Source organism: Procambarus clarkii, chromosome 48 (assembly GCF_040958095.1).
Source record: "Procambarus clarkii isolate CNS0578487 chromosome 48, FALCON_Pclarkii_2.0, whole genome shotgun sequence".
In the NCBI taxonomy this organism is placed as follows: domain Eukaryota; kingdom Metazoa; phylum Arthropoda; class Malacostraca; order Decapoda; family Cambaridae; genus Procambarus; species Procambarus clarkii.
The window spans coordinates 9,915,192-9,937,868 of NC_091197.1; the positions used below are offsets into that span (position 1 = coordinate 9,915,192).

Sequence of the window (22,677 nt, forward strand, 5' to 3'; positions counted from 1 at the left end):
CGGGCGGGCGGGTGGCCCATATTAAGACCCTGTCAAAATAACTCCCTTTAATTCAACATGCCCAGCACCGCCCTCCCGCTCGACAGGTGTTTGGTTCCCACTTGCATTGTGAGACCAAAGTTACTGGCGGCGCTGATGGTGTTAATTCCTGAAGTCCTCTACCGAGTGTAATAAATAACATTATGTGTTGTAAAACGCGATGAACATTTGCCATAACCACGACGACTAGACTTCATGGTCCTTCCCAACGGCTGTCAAACATGCAGGCAGATTTCTTGTGTTTTATAATATCGTGTAATCAGATGCTGTCCAAGAGGAATGTTAGGGGGTCGGCATACAACCAGAACAGTTAGTAAGAATATACATGTGAAGGCAATTTGCTCTGTAATCAGAGGCCCAGAATAACACTGCTGTTATTATTTCTCAATCATCCTGGCAGCAATTTCTCTATAATGGAATAGTGGCCTGTGCGTGTGTCAGCTTCCCAGAGCTCGGGCTTTGCAAACACTGCACCTGGGATTACCTTTCTTCTCGGCTATGTGCAGACACGCAACCTGGGGTGTTGGTGAGTCGGCAACACTCCCTCTCTGCTCTCCTCTGCATCACGCATCACAAGTGACCCACATGTGCCATGCTTGTAGTCATGTTAGTCAGCCGGTCCTGTCTTCCACTAGCAAGGCTAGTTCATTTGATTAGCTTTATCTTAAGAGCCATTTTAATTTGTAGCGATCTTGAAATATGTCGCCGGTATGTAGTATAACCGTATCTAGTTTTTCAGTGAAATGTTGAATTTTAAGAATATGAAAATGGACTACTTTATCACCTATCAACGCATATATGATCTAGTAACCGCCCTAGCAGCGCGTCTATCACCCAGTAACCACTCTAGCAGCGCGTCTATCACCCAGTAACCACTCTAGCAGCGCGTCTATCACCCAGTAACCACTCTAGCAACGCGTCTATCACCTATCAACCGCCCTAGCAGCGCGTCTATCACCTAGCAACCGCCCTAGCAGCGCGTCTATCACCCAGTAACTACCCTAGCAGCGCGTCTATCACCTAGCAACCGCCCTAGCAGCGCGTCTATCACCTAGCAACCGCCCTAGCAGCGCGTCTATCACCTAGCAACCGCCCTAGCAGCGCGTCTATCACCCAGCAACCGCCCTAGCAACGCGTCTATCACCCAGCAACCGCCCTAGCAGCGCGTCTATCACCTAGCAACCGCCCTAGCAACGTGACGCGCCTGCCCACCTGACTATTTATGACAACAATGCGTCTAGACTGCCTGCGCTTGCACCAAAGCAAGCAATTATTCTTCGATCAAAGCCCGACTGAGTTTAAAAATTTCAGACTCCTTCGTCGCTTTGAAACCATTGAATTTTTCATAATCAATTTGTTTAATAAATGAGCGAGATGATGATGGAACGATAGTGGATGACTGGAGAATACGATGACGGACTGCCTTACCCCGTCAAACATAAAGCTTTGTTAAGGCAGGCGGTGACAAAGCTTTTAATAACATGACATATGTTATTATAAGTTATGTAAAATGTAAATATATGACCCGGATAGTTTGTCAAGCACGGTATATTAATAATATTCCTGGTGTTGGGGGATAGGCAGCCTGTACTTAAGCTTATCCAGTCCCCCACTCCTACTACCCCCGCTACCCTTCACTACGTCAACCCAGGAATTTCCGCAGGATGCAGTCCGCACCAGTTGCAGGTCATTGAGTACTGTATGACTGTGAGAGAGTACTTGATCTAACACTCACTGGCGGCTAGTTATGCACTGCTGTCAGGCTGATCCAACCATGGCAGTGTTTGTGTGTGGGACTATATCAAAGGCTTTTTGGCAATCTAGGAAGTTGCCATCCATCCATCCTTTTCTCTTGTTCCGTACCTTGGTGATCTTGTCTTAGAGCGTAATCATACTCGTCAAGCAAGCCCAAGTCCCCTCGGAAACGATTCTGTTCCGTAGTTGCAAAGTTGTCTTCGGAGGTTCCACTCTGCTGTTTAATTAACTTTTCCAGTAATTTATATGGGATGCATGTTAGTGAAGATGGTCTCATATCCTGAATATAGGCATCACCTTGATAACATTCAGGTTTTCGGGAGGGAAGGGGGGGGGGGATTCTATATTCACTTGTGATGTATTATATACCCGTGTTAATGGGTCACAGAACATCTCTGCTTCATCTTTAACCGATTGTAACCGTGATATATATGTGCTTCAGCCTACAGTTTAGACCTATTGTCTTATGTATGACCCTCTGTCCTGCGTGACAGTGAATACCAGCATTATCCTCACTTTAATAAGACTTTATCAAAATCCTCAGATTAGGCAAAATTGTAATTAATTTTGTCAATAAAGATGTTAATAATAAAATTTAACCATCCTAGACTGTGTGTGTGTGTGTGTGTGTGTGTGTGTGTGTGTGTGTGTGTGTGTGTGTGCGTGCGCCTCAAATAGTACATTACAAAAGGTAGCAAAACTTTCACCACAGCCTGGGGCTGGTCGACCTTTGACCGGCCCAGAATACGTCAACTTTAGTGATCTTTGCTACACAGACAACCAGGAAAGAGTAGTGTCTTGTGGCTGCCTTTCTCTGCAGGTAAGAACTCTTTATCATACATCAGCTCATCTGAAACCTGCCCCCTAGAGACTCATTTATATCACGAGATTATTATTTGAATCATTAGGAATAAACTTTATTTAAATCTAAGTAACTATCATAGAAGGAATAGGATAAGACAGTAGTCAACCGTGTGTCAGAGGCGGTATGTGATTGATTGATCTCTCGTGTATCAACCTCTTGAACGAACAAGTTCCAGATGCGTCTCAGTCTAGGTATGAATGATCACTGATGGAGTGATGTTCTTGAGAAAAGCAGTTCCAGCATGCGACTGCTGAGAGTCTTGTGTTACAGGTGCCAACTACTGGTTGTTCACGAAGTTGGGCCAGGTGCGGAACTTTGAGAATGTTGGCCTTGTACATAACAGTAAATCCACCAACATCATGACGGTGTTGGATGCTCTGATATACAAACCATTTCAACCAGACTTGGTCATGACTAGAGAAGACATGGCCTTCTTTTTTTGTTTATTATAAAAAACATATAAATACAATTAAAGGCAAGGTACCGAAGCACCATAACAAAGTCAAACACCACAGGATACATCACCAGCAACAGAGCACTAAGCAATACAAAAATAAATACACTAAATCAATACATAAACAAAAACATCATTAGAGATACAAGTACACAAACCAGGGCACCGCACAAATGCGCGCACGAAGGGGAACCATAACTACACTAGGGAAGCACAGATGGGACCAAAGGTGACCAAAGAACCAGAGCTCAACTCCCGCAAGCGCAACTAGGTGAGTACAGGTACTCACTAGTACCTGTACCTGGTTCTGCAAATATAGAACTAGGACCACACAACACGTAAACACAGAATACACAAGAGATGAGCCTTCTCGCACAGTTCTCCACTTTTAGAATGCTCATTTAGAGCATTCTACTTGTTAACTACTCGCGCAAGGTACCAGTACTTCCTTATATCTCTTCGGCTCATTTGCGCTTCTAGCTTCCACCTGTGTCCTCTTGTCCTGCTTTCTCTCAATCTGAAGAGGCTATCTTTGTCCACCTTATCTATTCCCCTCAGTATCTTGTAAGTTGTGATCATATCCCCTCTGTTCCTTCTATCCTCTAGGGTTGTGAGATTTAGTTCCATTATCCTAATGTTCGTAGCTTAACCCCTCTTAGCTCTGGCACCAGTCTTGTTGCAAACCTTTGTACTTTTTCAGTTTTGGCTTCACGGATCAGTAGGTACGAATTCCATACTGGTAATGCTTATTCCAGTATTGGTCTAAGAAATTTTTGTAGATTGCTTTGAAGGAGTTCTGATTCAGGTTCCTAAACGATGTTCTTATATTTCCCAGCGTCCCATATGCTGCAGATGTTATCCTGTTTATGAATGCTTCCCGTGTGAGTGTCGGAATTATATCCATTCCCAGATCTTTCTCTCTTTCTGATTCATGTATCTGCCTTCCCTGTATGGTATAGTTGCCTGCTGGTCTTTCCTCTCCCTTTCACATTCTCATTAACTTATATTTGTTGGGATTGAATTCCAGCAATTGTTTGACTACTCCTAGAGTTTGTCAAGGTCCTCCTGTAACTTTCTGCAGTACTCATCTGTTTTCACGTTGCTCATCAACTTTGCATCATCTGCAAACATTGACATGTTTGAGCTCACTCCCTCGGGGAAGGTCGTTCACATAAAATTATGAACAGCGGGGGTCCCAGGACAGAGCCTTGAGGGACCCCACTTGTTACATTCCTCCAGCTTGAAACCTTCTCTCTGACTGTGACTCTTTGTTTTCTGTCCTTCAGGTACTCCCTTACCCAGTTCAGTGATCCCCCAGTTATCCCAGCATGGTTCTCCATCTTGTACAACAGTCTTTCATGAGGAACAGTGTCAAATGTGTGTATGTGTAATTACCTAAGTGTAGTTACAGAATGAGAACTACGCTCGTGGTGCCCCGTCTTCCCAGCATACCTTGTCACATAACGCTTGGAAACTACTGACGGTTTTGGCCTCCACCGCCTTCTCACTTAGCTTGTTCCAACCGTCAACCACCTGTTTGCAAAAGAAAACTTTCTAATTTTTGTCATCACCTTTGCTTCCTTCGCTTGAATCTGTGACCTCTTGTTCTTGAGGTGTGTGCGCGCGTGTGTGCGCGTGTGAGCGCCACGAGACAAGCTCCTTCTCTCCAATTTCTCTGGATAAGTTTCCGCTGGCTTCCGACATTCTGAAGACGCTTATATTACCGCCGAAATCTTTAAACACTTGTACGATTTCTCCGAATTTCCCGCAGTCAATCGTCTCTTGCTTGTCACGCTCTGGCGGGAAGGTGACAAATTTGCCCCACATTTAATTATACACGTTTAATGGACCTGACACGTGTCTCTAAAGGATACCTCTCGCAAAATGACATCTTAACACTATCGGAGACAGATGAAAAGTGAATACAAATGGGCTTTGACAGCAGTATATATCACCAGCTGGTGAAAAGAGAGCTGGGGCGGTTATTGAGTGTAGTGCACTCGGTAATCTTCGTGTATGCTAATGGGTTGGCTGGGGCAGTAAGTTTGGTGTAAACTACCAGTTTTCTCTGTCGAGCAGTTAGTAGGTCGCATCTGATTGTAACTGTGTACAATCTGATTGGCTGTGTATAATTGGATAAGTTTGAGTTGCAGTGTTTTAACAATATCTGATCATTTATTGTCTCTTTATCTGTGACTTATTTTAGTGATGGTGGTCGAGATATCATCCATCGGGATGCCACACCATCTGTGGTGATGGTGCTGTTGTGTGTAGAGATGATAGGGCCTCCTTACTCTCGTAGGATTCAATAGGCTACATCTTTTCTTCAGTGCTGTAAGAAGGTAACGGTATTTGCCTTCACATTTGCTTTTGCCCCGAGGATGCTAAGGTGTACTTTCGCGACACACGTCAAGCTCATTAATAGTGTAAAAGGAACTTTGGAAAGTTTATTTTTCAACTTCCTTCACAAGTGAAGACCATAAGAAATATAGACGAGATTCATGCTAGAATCATTGATCTATCCCTTCTGTTCATATTGAATATTATGTCTTGAGTCAAGGTTATTTGACTCCACTATCATACTAACAGGAAATTTTTCCTAAGAGTCGACTGAAAAAAAGTTGTTTTTCCGATGTGATACATTAAGCAAATCTTACAGTTGACTCCAGGGAAAATTTCGTGATGTTAAAGATAAGTAATGTGAGAACTGGGAAATTGGATAAGGACTGGGATTGTAAGTTTGGATTGATAGGCTCAAAGATTGAACCTGGAATATGTTTTCCAATTCCTACTTGCAGGATCTGATACCTAAGCAACCTCTAACATATGAAATGTTTACTTTGGTTTTTGCTTTTATTGACGTTTTGGATTGGTCGGTAGAGCGTCGGCCATGTCTCTCACAGGGTGGGCGTTCGCTTCAACTACAAGTCAATTTAATCCCTTGGACCGGAAGGTCCAGGTGATTAAACACTTTTCCTTTCGCACATCCTGATAATGTAGTTCCTTGTCCCCCCATATCCCACCCAATTTTGAGGATAAAGCTTGGTGCTTTCTGCTCATAATTATTATTGACTTGAGGGTATGTTAGCCAACGACCTGCCGGCAGCCATATTAATACTCCTAAAGTTTAGATTCCGAAACCTTCACAAGGGTGACGATTTTTGCCCCACGTCCCAGGAGGCCAACCTGCCCTGGGTATGTATGAATGATGCCGAGCAATAGTTTTATGTATTCCCCTTCTGCTACTTTATATAAAAAGTACAAATTTAAATTGCAAATATATTATAGTCCAGCATACTTACAAGAGGCTATGTATAGAGTTAACATTCCCCAGAGTACTTGCTTGTTTAAGAGTTACTTAGGAATCGACCAGGCTGCCAAAAATACGACTTATTGGAACCAATTAAAGCAATTTTGCCAGAAACGCTATGCGTAATAGTGGCTTCATAGATTGTAACACTCTGATACGACGTTTTCTATGCATCAGCTTCCAATGAGTTAGGTGGGTTCGTACATTTCTCGTGAAGGAAATCAAGAGAACGAATTGAACTCTCTTCCTTGAACATTTATAGGGCAAGGGTTCTCTAGTAAACATGCATAGCTCTAACGCTGTTTCCGGAGTATGTGTGTTGTCATGTGACTATACAGTAACCAGCAGTATTGTGAGCTGCATGGCGCGAGAGCGCGAGGCTTGGCGGGCTCAGCGCGAGACTTGGCGGAAGAGCACCAAGCTTGGCGGGCTCAGCGCGAGACTTGGCGGAAGAGCACCAAGCTTGGCGGGCTCAGCGCGAGACTTAGCGGAAGAGCACCAAGCTTGACTGGCGAACGACAGGCTTGGGGGAAGAGCCCCAGGCTTAGAGGACCAGTAACACTACATTCATCCATGATATCTTAAAGGTACAGGTAGTCAAGCCTTCACAGCCAATATTACCAGCGACAGTCTCGCCTGAAAGCGGCAGGAAGGGGAGGAGATAATCTCCATACACGGATATATATGACAAACCCCCATTGGCCAGAGAGCTAGAGAGGCGAGGATAGAGGCAGGTGGAGGTGCCGGGATATAAGTGGAGGCTAGCCTGACCAGGAAACACCAGGACAAAAGGGTCATCCATATATACAATTTCTTTGGGAATGAGAGAGACAGTGCGTGGCAGGAGTTGCCAGCGACACTCATCTGTGGGATTCTTGTGGGGACTGTAATGCCCCCCCCAACCAACGTCAATTTGTTCACTTGAGCGGCTTGAAAGTTCATTAATCAATACCTGAGTGTGGGGTCAGCAACACACAGTAGTGCTGTTGGGTGGAACACGTTGCCAGCAATAACCTGGACATAATGCCCGTTGTCGGGGACAGGAAGCCTATTAGGCTTCTCCAGGTCCTCTTATGCCAACTACTAACCTTCATCAGGATACAACACAATAATTCCCTAACTCTAGGGTACTTTTTACTACTAGGCAATCGGAGACATCAAATGAAAAAAAATGTGCTAAATTATTTCTGTTCCACCTGGGGTCGAACTCAGAATCCTCGATTATGAGTCGAGGACGTAAACCATTATCCTACAGAGCATCCTATTGCAACTCTGAGCTGGGATTGAGGGGCTGAGTGCAAGACTGATTGGTTCATGAGTGCAAGTACTTCACATTTTCCTATAGTTTTTTTCGAATTTGCAAATTATTAAAAAAGATATGTTGACGCCTGTATTAGTACTTTCTAGTGTATTGGTCACAACAATGGTCACATAAGCGAAGCAAAATATATATTTTGCTTTCCCCGAGATGACTTTCCGTTTTTCGGATAAATTGGTTTCGGGTCGTCGATTTATTAATTTAATTTGAACCTTTACTTCTTTGAAAGTAATAATTTGGTTGCATTAGTCCTAGCTGAAATTCAGATGTCTGCACAAGGGGCTATATACACCAGTATAGATGTACCACACTTCTCTATATACACGGAGTTTACTATAGTCGTCAAATTTGGTCACAACTAAAGTGTAGTTGCTGGTAGACTAATAAGTTATTTTGGAGGCCTTAGTAACCCCTGTACAGATTGATAGAAATAAACCAAGAACCAACCAAGAAAACTTACAATAGATGATAAGCAATACTTCATTGACGAACATATCAGTGAGAAATTAAATTTTCTCTTTTTTGTTAATTTAGGTGTGAGGCTTTGTCACAGCTTCGCACATCGCAAAGTCATTAAAGAAGATGCAGTCAATGGAGACTTAGTGGCTATTTAAAAGTTTACGAGCAACGAAGTGCTACGAAATCGTCCACGATAATGACATTGGGTTGAGGATGACTTCGTAAACTGTTAAGAAATTATTGACTGAGCCGCCATGGTAAAGATAAGAGGTACAAATGTTGTAATATACACGAAAATGCTTTATAAATTCTAACCCAGGCTGTCAGCGTTAGGTTGGGACCAATGGAATGATGACTCTGAGGGCTTTAGTCAGGCAATGAGCCCAGCCTTCTCGTCATGAGGCTGCCAGCCGTGTAATTTGAAGACTGTTTTAAGTGTTTTCTTCACGCAGATCAAGCAACGTCACCGTTTGCCACTTAGCGGCAAACGGTGTAGCAAGTTTCTCAGTGCTGCGTATCAATAAAGTATCCACTTGGGGGTATGATGAATGAATTAATTTACAAGAATATAAGTAAGTAATTATCTGAAGAAGGCACCAAGCCGGGAAGACTATGTATCATATAAGAATATAAGAACTCTTGAATATATAAATAAAAAAAATAAAAAAATTACTTACATAAACCTCAAGTTAAGTTCCTTACTCGACTAAAATATAATTTTCAACACGTAGTTTAATTTAATTAAGGTTGATCATATTACCCGAAACACATGTTTGCACTTAGACATCCACTAGACAGTGTGATATTGTATTGTAATTGCCAGAATTAGGCTGGGATATCGTTATCAATGGTAGGTGGCTGCAGGTAATGAATCCCCCAATGGTGAACATTCCAATTGTAAACTATGTGAACAAGAGCTAGGTTGCTAGGACATACATTATATATCAACATTATATCTGTGATTGCCCTTTTATCAATGATTTCAGGCCAAATGGTGTGAGGTACTTTGAGCTCTGTAATTACTTCATATACTCAGGAATATTGAAAGATATTCTTGTGCTGTACCGAGATTTTGCTAGTGGAGGCTAATAGATCAGCCTTACATTTAATGTTCTCTCCTGATTCCATGTATAACTAACCATCCTGTGAGATGGGGATATTAGATTAACTTATAGCTAGTTTTTGATCTACGCTGTGTAATCTTTCATATAGAATAGGGTAGCAGCACATTGCTGTGTCTACCTAAGCATGTTAAATAAAAAAATATGCATACAAAGCCGCTGGAGCATGCGTGGAGAACTTGGTCCAACAGGCTGTTGCTTGGGGTGCCCGCAGGCCCACATATCGATTTCAACCCGGTTCGTCCGAAGTTCTTGCAGAAAACTGTCCAGTTTTGTTCCTAGGAACCTTCGTAGCAAACCTGCTTACGAAGAAATACATGGAGCTTTGTGAATCTAGGTCCTGGACCATTCTCACTTTCGTTCCTTCACTTTCTAGTGTGTGGTTTGGTAAACATATTACATAACCTTCCCGGTTTGATGTCTTCTTTTAATAATTACTTACTTACTTGGTCAACATATATATTGGGCCTTTCCTTCACCTTCACTAGATCAATAATACGAAATTTACATAGTTTTCCTAACAGTTGAGGGCTGAACTTATTTTTTTATTAATACATTTAGGTACATCTGCATTTGTGCAGCTGCCCTAGACAATATGACAGTGTGTCAAAAACTAGCTAACTACGTGATGCTAAAAATCCCCATCACACAGGATGGTTAGTTATACAGAAGCATGTGATAAGTAGTCTGCACTGGCTGAACTGACATGAACCTGTTTTGGATAGACTTGGTAGAATTGCGACTCTGACAATACTTCAGAATATGAACCCATATATCAGGACATTTGTATTATTTTTAGTGCTCTTCTCAAGAGGTGGCATTGAAGGAATGCAGTCGCTGGTTGAAACAGGACGTAAATACTCTTCGAAGTTATTAGTCTGGTTAATTCACGTTTTGTCTTATTTTTCAGGCGAGAATGTTACTGATAATATTGGTAGGAGCTGTGGGAGTGACTTGGTCGCTGGACCCCGCACCTCTGTCCCTGCTGGGGGACGTTACTATAGGTGAGTATCACACCTCTTCCTCTCCACACTAAAATTTATTTATTTATTTAAAACACTGATTTTATAAACACATTAGTGTTTTAGGATAAATTATAGTCTTTCTGTTCATACGACTTGAGTTTCTCGGTAATCTCAGTACAGTATAGTGTTATTTAGTCCCCTGTAACAGGACGGGCCGAGTCAAACTGATGACGACTGAACACTTCCGGAACAAGCACTTCGTTGACGACTTTCGTTGGAGCCACAACGCTGTAAATGCTTCACCCACGTACTATAAATATAAATAATCGCCAACAGAATCTAAACACCTAACCAATGCCTAAATACGCACAATATGCTATTATATGTTTTAGATCTTGTGCTAACAACAGAAGAGGGTATGATTGATAAAATTCTTGTGAGGAGAAAAGCTAATCCCCTCATGCGACCACCATGTTTTAAGATGGACGACGAATATAAAAAAAACACATAAAGGCTTAATTTAGAAACTGTACTTGTGATCGATCTCGCCCCCTATAACAATGTGACAATGTGTATTTAATTTTGTAACTAGCTCATAAAGATTGCAACTTGCTTATCTAAATGAATTGTGGGGCTCAGTCCCTGAGCCCATTATGTGCCTCTGTAACTCTTTCCACTACCGCCCACAAGATTGGTATGGGGTGCATAATAAATGCACTAAACTAAACTAAAAATAAAAAAGGGCCATTTTCGGACCTACCGTTTTTGTCATATACGTCAATGGCATAGATGAGAATATTACAAACCACATCATCAAATTTGCAGACGACACAAAGATTTATAAGTGGGAAATAATAATGATATTGAAGCCTACAAAGAGATCTATATGAACTCCACAAATGGTCAGAAGACTGGCAAATGCTTTTTAATACTGACAAATGCAAGACCATGCAAGTGGGGTATAACAACCCATGCCACGACTACCAAATTAATAGCATTGCATTACGGCAGATTGACGAAGAAAAGTACTTTGGAGTTAAAATTCACCACTCATTAAAAGTTGCACAACAGGTGGGTGCAGCAGTCAGAAAAGCTAACAAAACTCTTGGGATAATCAAGTGTACTTTTGACTATAAGGAAAATAAGGTAATAGTTCAATTGTATAAATCTCTGGTGTGCCCCCATTTGGAATACTGTATCCAAGCATGGAAACCTCATTTCCAGAAGGACAGAGCTGCTCTGGAAAAGGTGCAACACCGGGCAACAAAAGTTATTTCAGAGCTAAGTCATCACCCATATCAAGAACGCTTGAAGGACACAGGGCTATCAACACTGCAAACCAGGCATGACAGGGACAGATCTCATTGAAACTTAAGATTCAGATTCAGATGTTTATTCAGGTAAGGTATATACATACAAGTGATGTTACATTAATGGATTGATATATAGATAGAGCTAGTACATACAATGCCTAAAGCCACTATTACGCAATGCGTTTCGGGCAAGAAAAACATTAATATCTAGAACTTAATACTAATTGAGCATAAAGAATAAAAGATGTTGAGAACAAATACAAATAAAGATAAAAAAAAAAAGGGGGAACATGACTGAAAAAGCAGCACAAATACAATAGGTTGACAAACAGTGTTGATTAAAAAAAAAAGAAAAAAAAAAGAAAATAACAGACATGGGTTGACAATAGAGGAGTGAGGTAGATTACAGGGAATTTATTAGGTAGTGTTTAGTTTTTATCTTAAACTGGTTGAGAGAGGTACAGTCTTTAACATGGTTGGGAAGGTCATTCCACATTCTGGGCCCCTTGATTTGCAGAGCATTTCTAGTTTGATTAAGACGTACTCTAGGAATATCAAAACTGTATTTATTTCTGGTGTGGTGCTCATGGGTTCTGTTACAACCTTCTATGAAGCTTTTAAGATCAGGATTGGCATTATAGTTTAGCGTTTTATATATGTATAATACACATGAGAGAATGTGCAGTGACTTAATATCTAACATATTAAGAGATTTGAGTAGGGGTACCGAGTGATGTCTGGGGCCAGAGTTGGATATTGTTCTAATAGCGGCTTTGTGTTGGGTAATTAGAGGACGTAAGTGATTTTGGGTAGTAGAACCCCAAGCACAAATACCATAGTTGAGATAAGGATAGATAAGGGAGTAATAGAGAGTCACCAGAGCAGGGCGCGGTACATAATATCTGATCTTAGAAAGAATACCCACAGTTTTTGAAACTTTTTTTGATATATTTAGAATGTGTCCCTGGAAATTCAGCTTGTGGTCAATGAGAATGCCAAGGAATTTGCCATCTAATTTGTTACAAATTTGGGTATTGTTTATTTTGAGATTTATAAGACTAGAGGATTTATTGCCAAACAGAATATAGAAGGTTTTGTCAATGTTAAGGGTGAGTTTGTTGGCAGTTAGCCAAAGATGGACTTTATTTAGCTCAGTATTTACTGTGGCATTTAGAGCAAGAGGGTCAGGACTGGAGTAAATGAAGGTTGTGTCGTCAGCAAATAGAATTGGTTTGAGGTGTTGGGAGGCATTTGGAAGGTCATTAATGTAGATGAGAAAGAGGAGAGGGCCAAGTATGCTGCCCTGAGGAACACCAATGTTGATGGGTAGGGTGGGAGAAATTTTATTATTCACAGAAACATATTGGAGCCTGTCAGTAAGGTAGGACTCGAGGTATTGTAGGGAGTGTCCTCTGACTCCATAATGATGTAATTTAAGAAGAAGGTTATGGTGGTTGACAGTATCAAAAGCTTTACGCAGGTCCACAAATAACCCAACAGGGAGCTCCTTTTTATCAAGAGCTGTATGAATCGAGTTAAGCATACTAATAAGTGCATCGTTAGTGCTTTTTTTGGGTCTGAAGCCATATTGGCAAGGGCTAAGTATATTGAGTTTGGCTAGATATGAGTAAAGCTGCTTGTATATAAGTTTTTCAAAAATTTTTGACAAGTTTGGCAGAATTGATATAGGTCTGTAGTTGTTAACATCTGTGGGGTCACCACATTTGTGGACAGGCGTTACTCTCGCTTTTTTTTAGAATATCTGGAAAGGTTTGGAGTTCAAGTGACTTGTTGAAGAGCAAAGCAATAGCAGGGGCTAAAGATCTGGAGGCTTTTTTGTAAATTAAAGTTGGTATCTCCTCAAGGGCACCAGACTTGGTTTTAAGGGAAAGGATTATCTCATTGACGTCAGTGGAGTTAATAGGCTTTAGGTACAGAGACTGTGGATAGTTACCTGTAAGATAGTCCTTAATGTCAGTACTGGAAGATGGAATATCATTTGCAAGGGATGAACCAATGGAAGAGAAGAACCTATTGAACTCAATAGCAGAATCAGAGGCTGAAAGCTGACCATCGTTATTAGACAGGAGAGTCGGTTTGTTATTTAAAGATTTCTTTGATCCCAATATTTGTGAAATTGTGCTCCAAGTTTGTTTAATGTTGCTCTTTATTTGAGTAAATTTATCTTCGTAGTAATTAGTTTTGGCTCGTCTAATTATCTTAGTTAGCAATAATGAGTAATTCTTTGAGAATTCTTTGGAGACAATTCCTAACCTATACTTCTTAAAATACTGAACAAGTTAGAGGATGTTGATCTGGAAAATTTCTTCAAAAGGTCATATGCAACACAAACAAGGAGCAACGGTTTCAGCTCAACAAGCCACAATGTCGGACTGAGAACAGATGCTTTTTTATCCACAGGGTTATTAACCCATGGAACCCCCTACCCGCCAAAACCGTAACTGCCAAAACTGTGTCAAGTTTATAATATACCTAGAAAAGATCATCTAGGATCAAATAAAATATATTTAGAATATATTTGTTCTACAATGTACCTATTATTACATTTTTCAGATAGCTTAAGGACCTGCCCAAAATGCTATGTATGTTAGTGGCATTGCACTGCTCATTATAAACTCTTACAACCCAATGTACCTTTATTATATATATATATATATATATATATATATATATATATATATATATATATATATATATATATATATAATATATATATATATATATATATATATATATATATATATATATATATATATATATATATATATATATATGTCGTACCTAATAGCCAGAACGCACTTCTCAGCCTACTATTCAAGGCCCGATTTGCCTAATAAGCCAAGTTTTCATGAATTAATGTTTTTTCGTCTACCTAACCTACCTAACCTAACCTAACCTAGCTTTTTTTGGCTACCTAACCTAACCTTACCTATAAATATAGGTTAGGTTAGGTTAGGTAGGGTTGGTTAGGTTCGGTCATATATCTACGTTAATTTTAACTCCAATAAAATAAAATTGACCTCATACATAGAGAAAAGGGTTGCTTTATCATTTCATAAGAAAAAAATTATAGTAAATATATTAATTCAGGAAAACTTGGCTTACTAGGCAAATCGGGCCTTGAATAGTAGGCTGAGAAGTGAGTTCTGGCTACTAGGTACGACATATATATATATATATATATATATATATATATATATATATATATATATATATATATATATATATATATATATATATATATATATATATATATATATATATATATATATATATATATATATATATATATATATATATATATATATATATATATATATATATATATATATATATATATATATATATATATATATATATATATATATATATATATATATATATATATATATATATATATATATATATATATATATATATATATATATATATATATATATATATATATATATATATATATATATATATATATATATATATATATATATATATATATATATATATATATATATATATATATATATATATATATATATATATATATATATATATATATATATATATATAAAATAATGAAGGATCATGTTTTCTCCTACTATTTTGATCAAATATCTTTATGTGTAGGTCGAGTTATTTATTTATTAACAAATATGTTTAATTTTACAATAGTAAATGTTTTACAATGCAGTTTGGTTGGTACAGGTGTTGTGGGCGACTTACATGGGCGCCGTGGGTCAACTGGTGGGTGTGGTGGGTTGAGCAGCCGGGCAGTGGAGCAGGTGGGCGCTGCAGAGTGGGCCCTCGCTACCATTAACAACCAATCCTACCATGACTACACCATTGGTACGACAAACAACACATTCTCTTTGTATGTTTGATGGCTCCAGGGATATTAAACTCATTATCAAACTAGAAAACAACATTAGAAGTTAGTGTATAGAGCCTCAGCAATCCAACACTACAACACCGTTGAAAGAAAATACTGTATAATATTGTTATCTCTCTTGCTGAATTAATACTTCATTAATATAAATTGTGATGCACGATCTCATTGTGACTCGCATTCATCTCACTTAACTCAACCCACCTGATACAACCCCTCTACCTTTTTATCCATGATAATGAAATGTTATCTGGAAATTTGTCTGTTCTCATCTTGGTATTTCCATATAAATGTATCCATACACATTAAATTGTGATTGACAATGAATCTGCTAGTTTGTGTTTGCACTCTGGTCTTTTCACATTCATCTTCTTATGTTCTGCTCCATAATTTAACACTACCACTATGCATATATGTGGCCCAAAGGCACAAAATGCAATTTTGTACATCCCAGAAAATTCTGAAACATGCTAAGGAAAAGTGTATGCCATTTTGGAACATTACGTAGATACTTCCACCCTAAGCTGTGCAAACTCTCAATAAGAGGGAATGCTATGATCTTCAGTGCCCAGATTTTCACATCAAAGGAACAAAGCATTATTGATTGGAGGAGGACCAATATGATAATTCTGAAAATTTTGTAGAGGCAGGCAGAAGCAGAGTAAAACATATACAGTATGAGAGGAAACCAGGCAGATAGAAACGTTGCAATAGTACAGGTTAGGAGAGAGAAACAAAAGTTATATTTAGCACCCGAGTAAGTAGCATGAATGTTCAAATTCAGGAATTCCACCACAATGTTCATACTATTTAAATCACTAATGTTGTCTCACCACGAGTACTGCTCTTTACTCAATTTCCCTTTCAGAGCAGGAAAGAGTTCTGAAATAAAGGTAATACAGAGAACATATACCACACACACACACACAGATATGATAAAGCACCTAAATTATTGGGACTGTCTCAAAGCTCTCAAAACGTACTCAATAGAATGGAGACGAGAGGTATCAAATATATACCTGTACATTGGAGATACTGGAAGGCTGAGTCCCAAATTTGTACAATAAAGTAACATAGTGGAGCAAATTTACCTGAGGGCTACTAACACTAGTGGCCTCAAAGTGGACAGGAAGTCGGTGGCTTGTCAAATGATATGGAAAAATATGCAGAATAGAACCAGTGAGGAGTAGAGAGTCATAGGCACAATCAGAGAATACTGGAACAAAGGTGGACTTCTTAAGAAACAATTAGAGAAGTTCCTGCAAGATGTACTCGACCAACCAGATTGTAGTGGATATGTTGCTTCAAGTAACAGCCCATTCAACCAACTTATCACAAATCAAGCCTGGCCCCAGGCTGGGCTTGGGAAGTAGAACTCCTGGAACCTACTTCAGGTAAACTCAAGTTTATTTCCAATTTGACCCACTGAATTGCACCAGACAGATTTTCAGTGTCCCATGCTATTAAGTTTCTCCTTACTGATTGCAGTCAAGTTCTCATATAAAACAAGTTCATTACATCTCTTCATTCTTTAAATGGTGGGTGGTACTCAGAGAGATGGATTTTCCCCTTCCATTATCTCATTTACTTTCTTTGTGTATATGCATAATATGTTTAAAAATTCAACTCAAAAATCCAACTAGAATCACTGATAGTACTGCTACGACTCTAGATCACATCTGGACCAACATAACCTCTCCGCTTACTTCAGGTATAATCACCGATAGCACTACAGACCATTACCCCACATTTCTCTTAACTAACATTAGCAAACCACCTCTAGAGACAAGGGAGTTAAGCTTTAGGCTGCACAATGAAACTGCTATAAACAATTTTATAACTGCTGCTGATAATGTCAACTGGGAGTCCGAGTTAGGTAACATAGGGGACATCAACCTAGCAGTGAAATCTTTTCTACAAACAACTCTTAGTCTTTATAACACCCACTGTCCTATGCTTACAAAACAAGTCACAAGCAAAAGACTTAACAATCCTTGGCTTACAAAGGGAATACTTAAATCCATTAACAAAAAACACGACCTTGAGAAGAAGTATAGGCTAGGAACAGTCTCCAAAGATTTCTCAAAGAATTACTCGTTATTGCTATCTAAAATAATTAGACGAGCCAAAACTAAATACTATGAAGATAAATTTACCCAAATAAAGAGCAACATTAAAAAAACTTGGAGCACAATTTCACAAATATTGGGATCAAAGAAGATTTTAAATAACAAACCAACACTCCTTTCCAATAACGTTGGTCAGCTTTCAGCCTCTGATTCTGCTATTGAGTTCAATAGGTTCTTCTCTTCCATTGGGTCATCCCTTGCAAATGATATTCCATCTTCCTGTACTGATGTTAAGGACTATCTTACAGGTAACTATCCACAGTCTCTGTACCTAAAGCCTACTAGTTCCACTGATGTCAATGAAATAATCCTTTCCCTTAAAACCAAGTCTAGTGCCCTCGAGGAGATACCAACTTTAATTTACAAAAAAGCCTCCAGATCTCTAGCCCCTGCTATTGCATTGCTCTTCAACAAGTCACTTGAACTCCAAACCTTTCCTGACATTCTAAAAAAAGCAAGAGTAACCCCTGTCTACAAATGTGGTGATCTCACTGATGTTAACAACTATAGACCTATATCAATCCTGCCTAACTTGTCAAAAATATTCGAAAAGCTAATCTACAAGCAGCTTTACTCTTTTCTAGCCAAACACAATATACTTAGCTCTTGTCAATATGGCTTCAGACCCAAAAAAAGCACTAACGATGCACTTATTAGTATGATTAACGTAATTCACGCAGCTCTTGATAAAAAGGAGTTTCCTGTTGGGTTATTTGTGGACCTGCGTAAGGCTTTTGACACTGTCAACCATCAAAACCTTCTTCTTAAATTACATCATTATGGAGTCAGAGGACACTCCCTGCAATACCTCAAATCTTATCTTAATGACAGGCTCCAGTATGTTTCTGTGAATAATACAATTTCTCCCACCCTACCCATCAACATTGGTGTTCCTCAGGGCAGCATACTTGGCCCTCTCCTCTTTCTCATCTACATTAATGACCTTCCAAATGCCTCCCAACACCTCAAACCAATTCTATTTGCTGACGACACAACCTTCATTTACTCCAGTCCTGACCCCCTTGCTCTAAATGCCACAGTAAATACTGAGCTAGAGAAAGTCCATCTTTGGCTAACTGCCAACAAACTCACCCTTAACATTGACAAAACGTTTTATATTCTGTTTGGCAATAAATCCTCTAATCAGATAAATCTCAAAATAAACAATACCCAAATTTGTAACAAATTAGATGGCAAATTCCTTGGCGTTCTCATCGACCACAAGCTGAATTTCCAGGGTCACATTCTAAAGATATCAAAAAAAGTTTCAAAAACTGTTGGCATTCTTTCTAAGATCAGATATTATGTACCCCGCCCTGCTCTGGTTACTCTCTATTACTCCCTCATCTATCCATACCTCAACTATGGTATTTGTGCTTGGGGTTCTACTACCCAAAATCATTTACGTCCTCTCATTACCCAACACAAAGCTGCTATTAGGACAATAACCAACTCTGGCCCCAGACATCACTCGGTACCCTTACTCAAATCTCTGAATATGTTAGATATTAAGTCACTGCACATTCTCTCTTGTGTATTATACATATATAAAACGCTGAACTGTAATGCCAATCCTGACCTCAAAAGCTTCATTGAAGGTTGTAACAGAACCCATGAGCACCACACCAGGAATAAATACAGTTTTGATATTCCTAGAGTACGACTTAATCAAACTAGAAATGCTCTACAAATCAAGGGACCCAGAATGTGGAATGACCTTCCCAACCATGTTAAAGACTGTACCTCTCTCAACCAGTTTAAGATAAAAACTAAACAATACCTAATAAATTCCCTGTAACCCACCTCACTCCTTTATTGTCAACCCATGTCTGTTATTTTATTTTATTATTATTATATTTTTTTTTAATCAACACTGTTTGTCAACCTATTGTATTTGTGCTGCTTTTTCAGTCATGTTCCCCCTTTTTTTATCTTTATTTGTATTTGTTTTCAACACTTTTTATTCTTTATGCTCAATTAGTATTAAGTTCTAGATATTAATGTTTTTCTTGCCCGAAACGCATTGCGTAATAGTGGCTTTAGGCATTGTATGTACTAGCTCTATCTATATATCAATCCATTAATGTAACATCACTTGTATGTATGTACCTTACCTGAATAAACATATTTATATTTATTTATATATGTACAATTTATTACCCAAGCTTTTGGTATTTGTGTAGACATTTTAATTTCTTGACATTGTTTTTAAAAGGAACAACCATAACTTTTATTTCATAAATTTGTATGTATCCTTATGATGCAAGTATTAATTTATTTAACTAGTTCTGTATTTGCATGTGTCTTTGCAGGGATACGAATATATGATGCCTGTGGGGACCCTGATCAGGCCTTGAGGCAAACAGTGAGGCTTCTCCAGGACTCTCAACCACCGCAGCCACCTTTACTGGGTACCGAGATATCTACAGTACCTTATTTCTCTCGAATACAATATCTAGATTTAAAAGCTATATTATTTTTCAAATTAAGAATAGTAAATGGTCTATGGCATTTACACCTTTTAACCAAGCAGGTTTAGTACTTTGTTGCTAGAAACCATGGATCAGAATATCATTTACCTTGGCAGTAAAAGGTAGTGGCAATGATTTTATGGATAAGGTTATATACTGTAACAGCAAAATGCTGGATTTTAGAAATATTGAGATTTGTTCTATAGTGACATGATAGGAGGTGAAGAAATAGAGAAATTTCTGTAAAAAGCCCAGAAAGATACTAAAACAATCTGCCACAAACTCCATAAACCCAATATTCCTATTCCTATATACTGTAGTCCACCTTTGGTATTTCTATCACTCCTCCTAGACCTAATTGTTGGCATTTATTAAAAATCCTTATCAAAATAGTTTGATACTACTGTATTATGCACATCTTGACACACACCGACAATTTACTACAGATTATCAAGAACAATAAGGTGAAGAATAGGAAGCTTGCTAGTCTGGATATCACTGAGCTGTTCATCACCTCATCAACAAAACCCTGAGATTATTGAAAGAAGATCTGCCAAAACCTGTTAGTAGATCTTGGGATAGGATATATGTAAATATGGGACATCAGGAAGAACATGCAAATACTGTACAATTACCATAGAAAGTGTAGAAATATCCTTAGTACAGGTAAATGTTCCAAAAACTTCAATTTTTTTCACCCAAAACTTTGGAAGAGCTCTTTAAATAAGAGAGCCCAAAATATATACTAGGGAGATTTATTTTTAGCAAGAGGAAGAAGAGAAGAATGGCTAAAAATGTTTAGACTTTACCACCAACTCAGTCAAATGCTAGAGGAGACAAAAACAGTGGCCCCCTTACCTGAGCCCCCAGCCCCAGATATTTACACTAAGTAAAATGTCGAACACTTCAACAAATACAATAACATCATTTGTATTTGCTAACATTCAGGGTATAAAAACATGCAAATGAAACAAAGTTCACTTTATAGCTGGCCTTCTAAAAGAGGCAAATGCAGTGTTTGCAGCCTTAGCTGAAACCCACACAAATGACTATTATAATACAGTATGATATAGATATTTCACTGTGATTGCGAAATATGGATTCCAGAGTACAACCTTTTCAGATATGACAGGAAGCACAGGCTGTCAGCTTGTACATCAAAGATACACTCATATGCACTGAGCTGTTAAACACCACAAATGATATGGTGGAAGTGCTGTAATCAAAATAGAGATCCTAAATGTGGTTATTGCCCTTGTATATAAGTCACCAGAGGCAAATCCTCAGCAGTTTAAAAACCAGCTAATGAAAATAGAATACTGCTTAGAAAAACTCACAAATCCAGCCCCAAACATCATCTTGTTTGGGGACTTCAACCTACAACACCTAAAATGTAAAAACATAACAAATGCAGCTATATCAGAGAGACTCCTAGAAAGTAACATAAATGAACTCGCACACAAATACGGATGTGTGACAGATTTGCCTTAAACCAGCAAATAGTAGAACCTACTAGAAAAGAAAATGTGAGACCTTCTCTTCACAAATAACAATGAATTGACCAGGAACATAATGATTACAAATGCCTGTTACTCAGATCACAACTTAATTTAAGTTGTGATCAATTTACTGTATGTGTACCACATACAGTAAGTTCAGACCTGTGCAGCCAATCCTACATTCTAAAGGAGGAGGAGGAGAATACAGCCAATTTAATTATAATAATGAACATTAACTGGGATTAAATAAACAAAAACCTCATAGACATAATCTGGGAAGAATAGCTAGAAAATGCAAACCTAAACCTGTGCCTGGAAAAATACTCGGTAGCACTAGAAATTTGCTTATGCAACATACCCCCAAGAAAAAAAAGAGGAAGAGATGCAGATTGGAACAGAAATGGCATTCCCTCTCTAGACAAATAAAATGAATCATGGAACAACTTGAACATTCCACCCTATTTCAAGAACAACAAAGAAGGCAACAGTACAGGATTTCGAAAAATAGAATGGATTTCTCTTTCTGGATCTCATGATTCTTGTAGCTACAGTTCAATTGTTTTTATTAATAATAGTAATTATTATGTTTGACAGGTGTGGTAGCTCTTGGACCTGCCACAGTAGTATCAGGGACAGCCGCACCATTACACGCTTTCAATACGCCTATCATCATCACTGATGCTCGCACTGCACACACAATTATCCCAGCTGATAATGTCTTCACCACTGCTCCACACCTCACTGATCAGTTACAGGTGGGCCTTCTTATCTTATTTTACTGTAGGTATGGAGAATCAAATTAATCTAATGTATTTAACTGCTTGGACTGGTCAGTATTGTATAGTGATGATCTCACTTCTTGCATGTCGCCATTCGATCCCTAACAGTCCAAGTGATTGTGCACCATTCCTTCCCACCATCATCATATTCCTTTCGATTGAGCACACACTTGTTGCAAGAATTTTTTTATCATTTGTTTACATTGTTGGGGAAATGTGCTCGGCAGATTGTGAGGCTTCAGTCTCTTTGAACCCAGCAGTGGTCTGTATTGGTTCGCTAAACTTCTGGGTGCCTT

The 22,677-nt window shown here is 38.7% G+C and overlaps 1 protein-coding gene across 4 annotated transcripts in view; it reads left to right on the top strand.

Moving 5' to 3' along the window:
• The window catches only part of LOC138351044 (metabotropic glutamate receptor 2-like), a 73,000-nt gene that overhangs the window by 30,206 nt on the left and 20,117 nt on the right, over nucleotides 1-22,677 (top strand). For 3 of the 4 annotated variants that reach the window (XM_069302589.1, XM_069302591.1, XM_069302592.1), the window contains exons 2-5: nucleotides 10,232-10,325; nucleotides 15,323-15,463; nucleotides 19,945-20,043; nucleotides 22,197-22,357. In XM_069302589.1, coding sequence (XP_069158690.1) covers nucleotides 10,232-10,325; nucleotides 15,323-15,463; nucleotides 19,945-20,043; nucleotides 22,197-22,357 — 495 coding nt within the window. The remainder of the gene's footprint in view (nucleotides 1-10,231; nucleotides 10,326-15,322; nucleotides 15,464-19,944; nucleotides 20,044-22,196; nucleotides 22,358-22,677) is intronic. The other variant, XM_069302590.1, reaches the window with a different exon arrangement.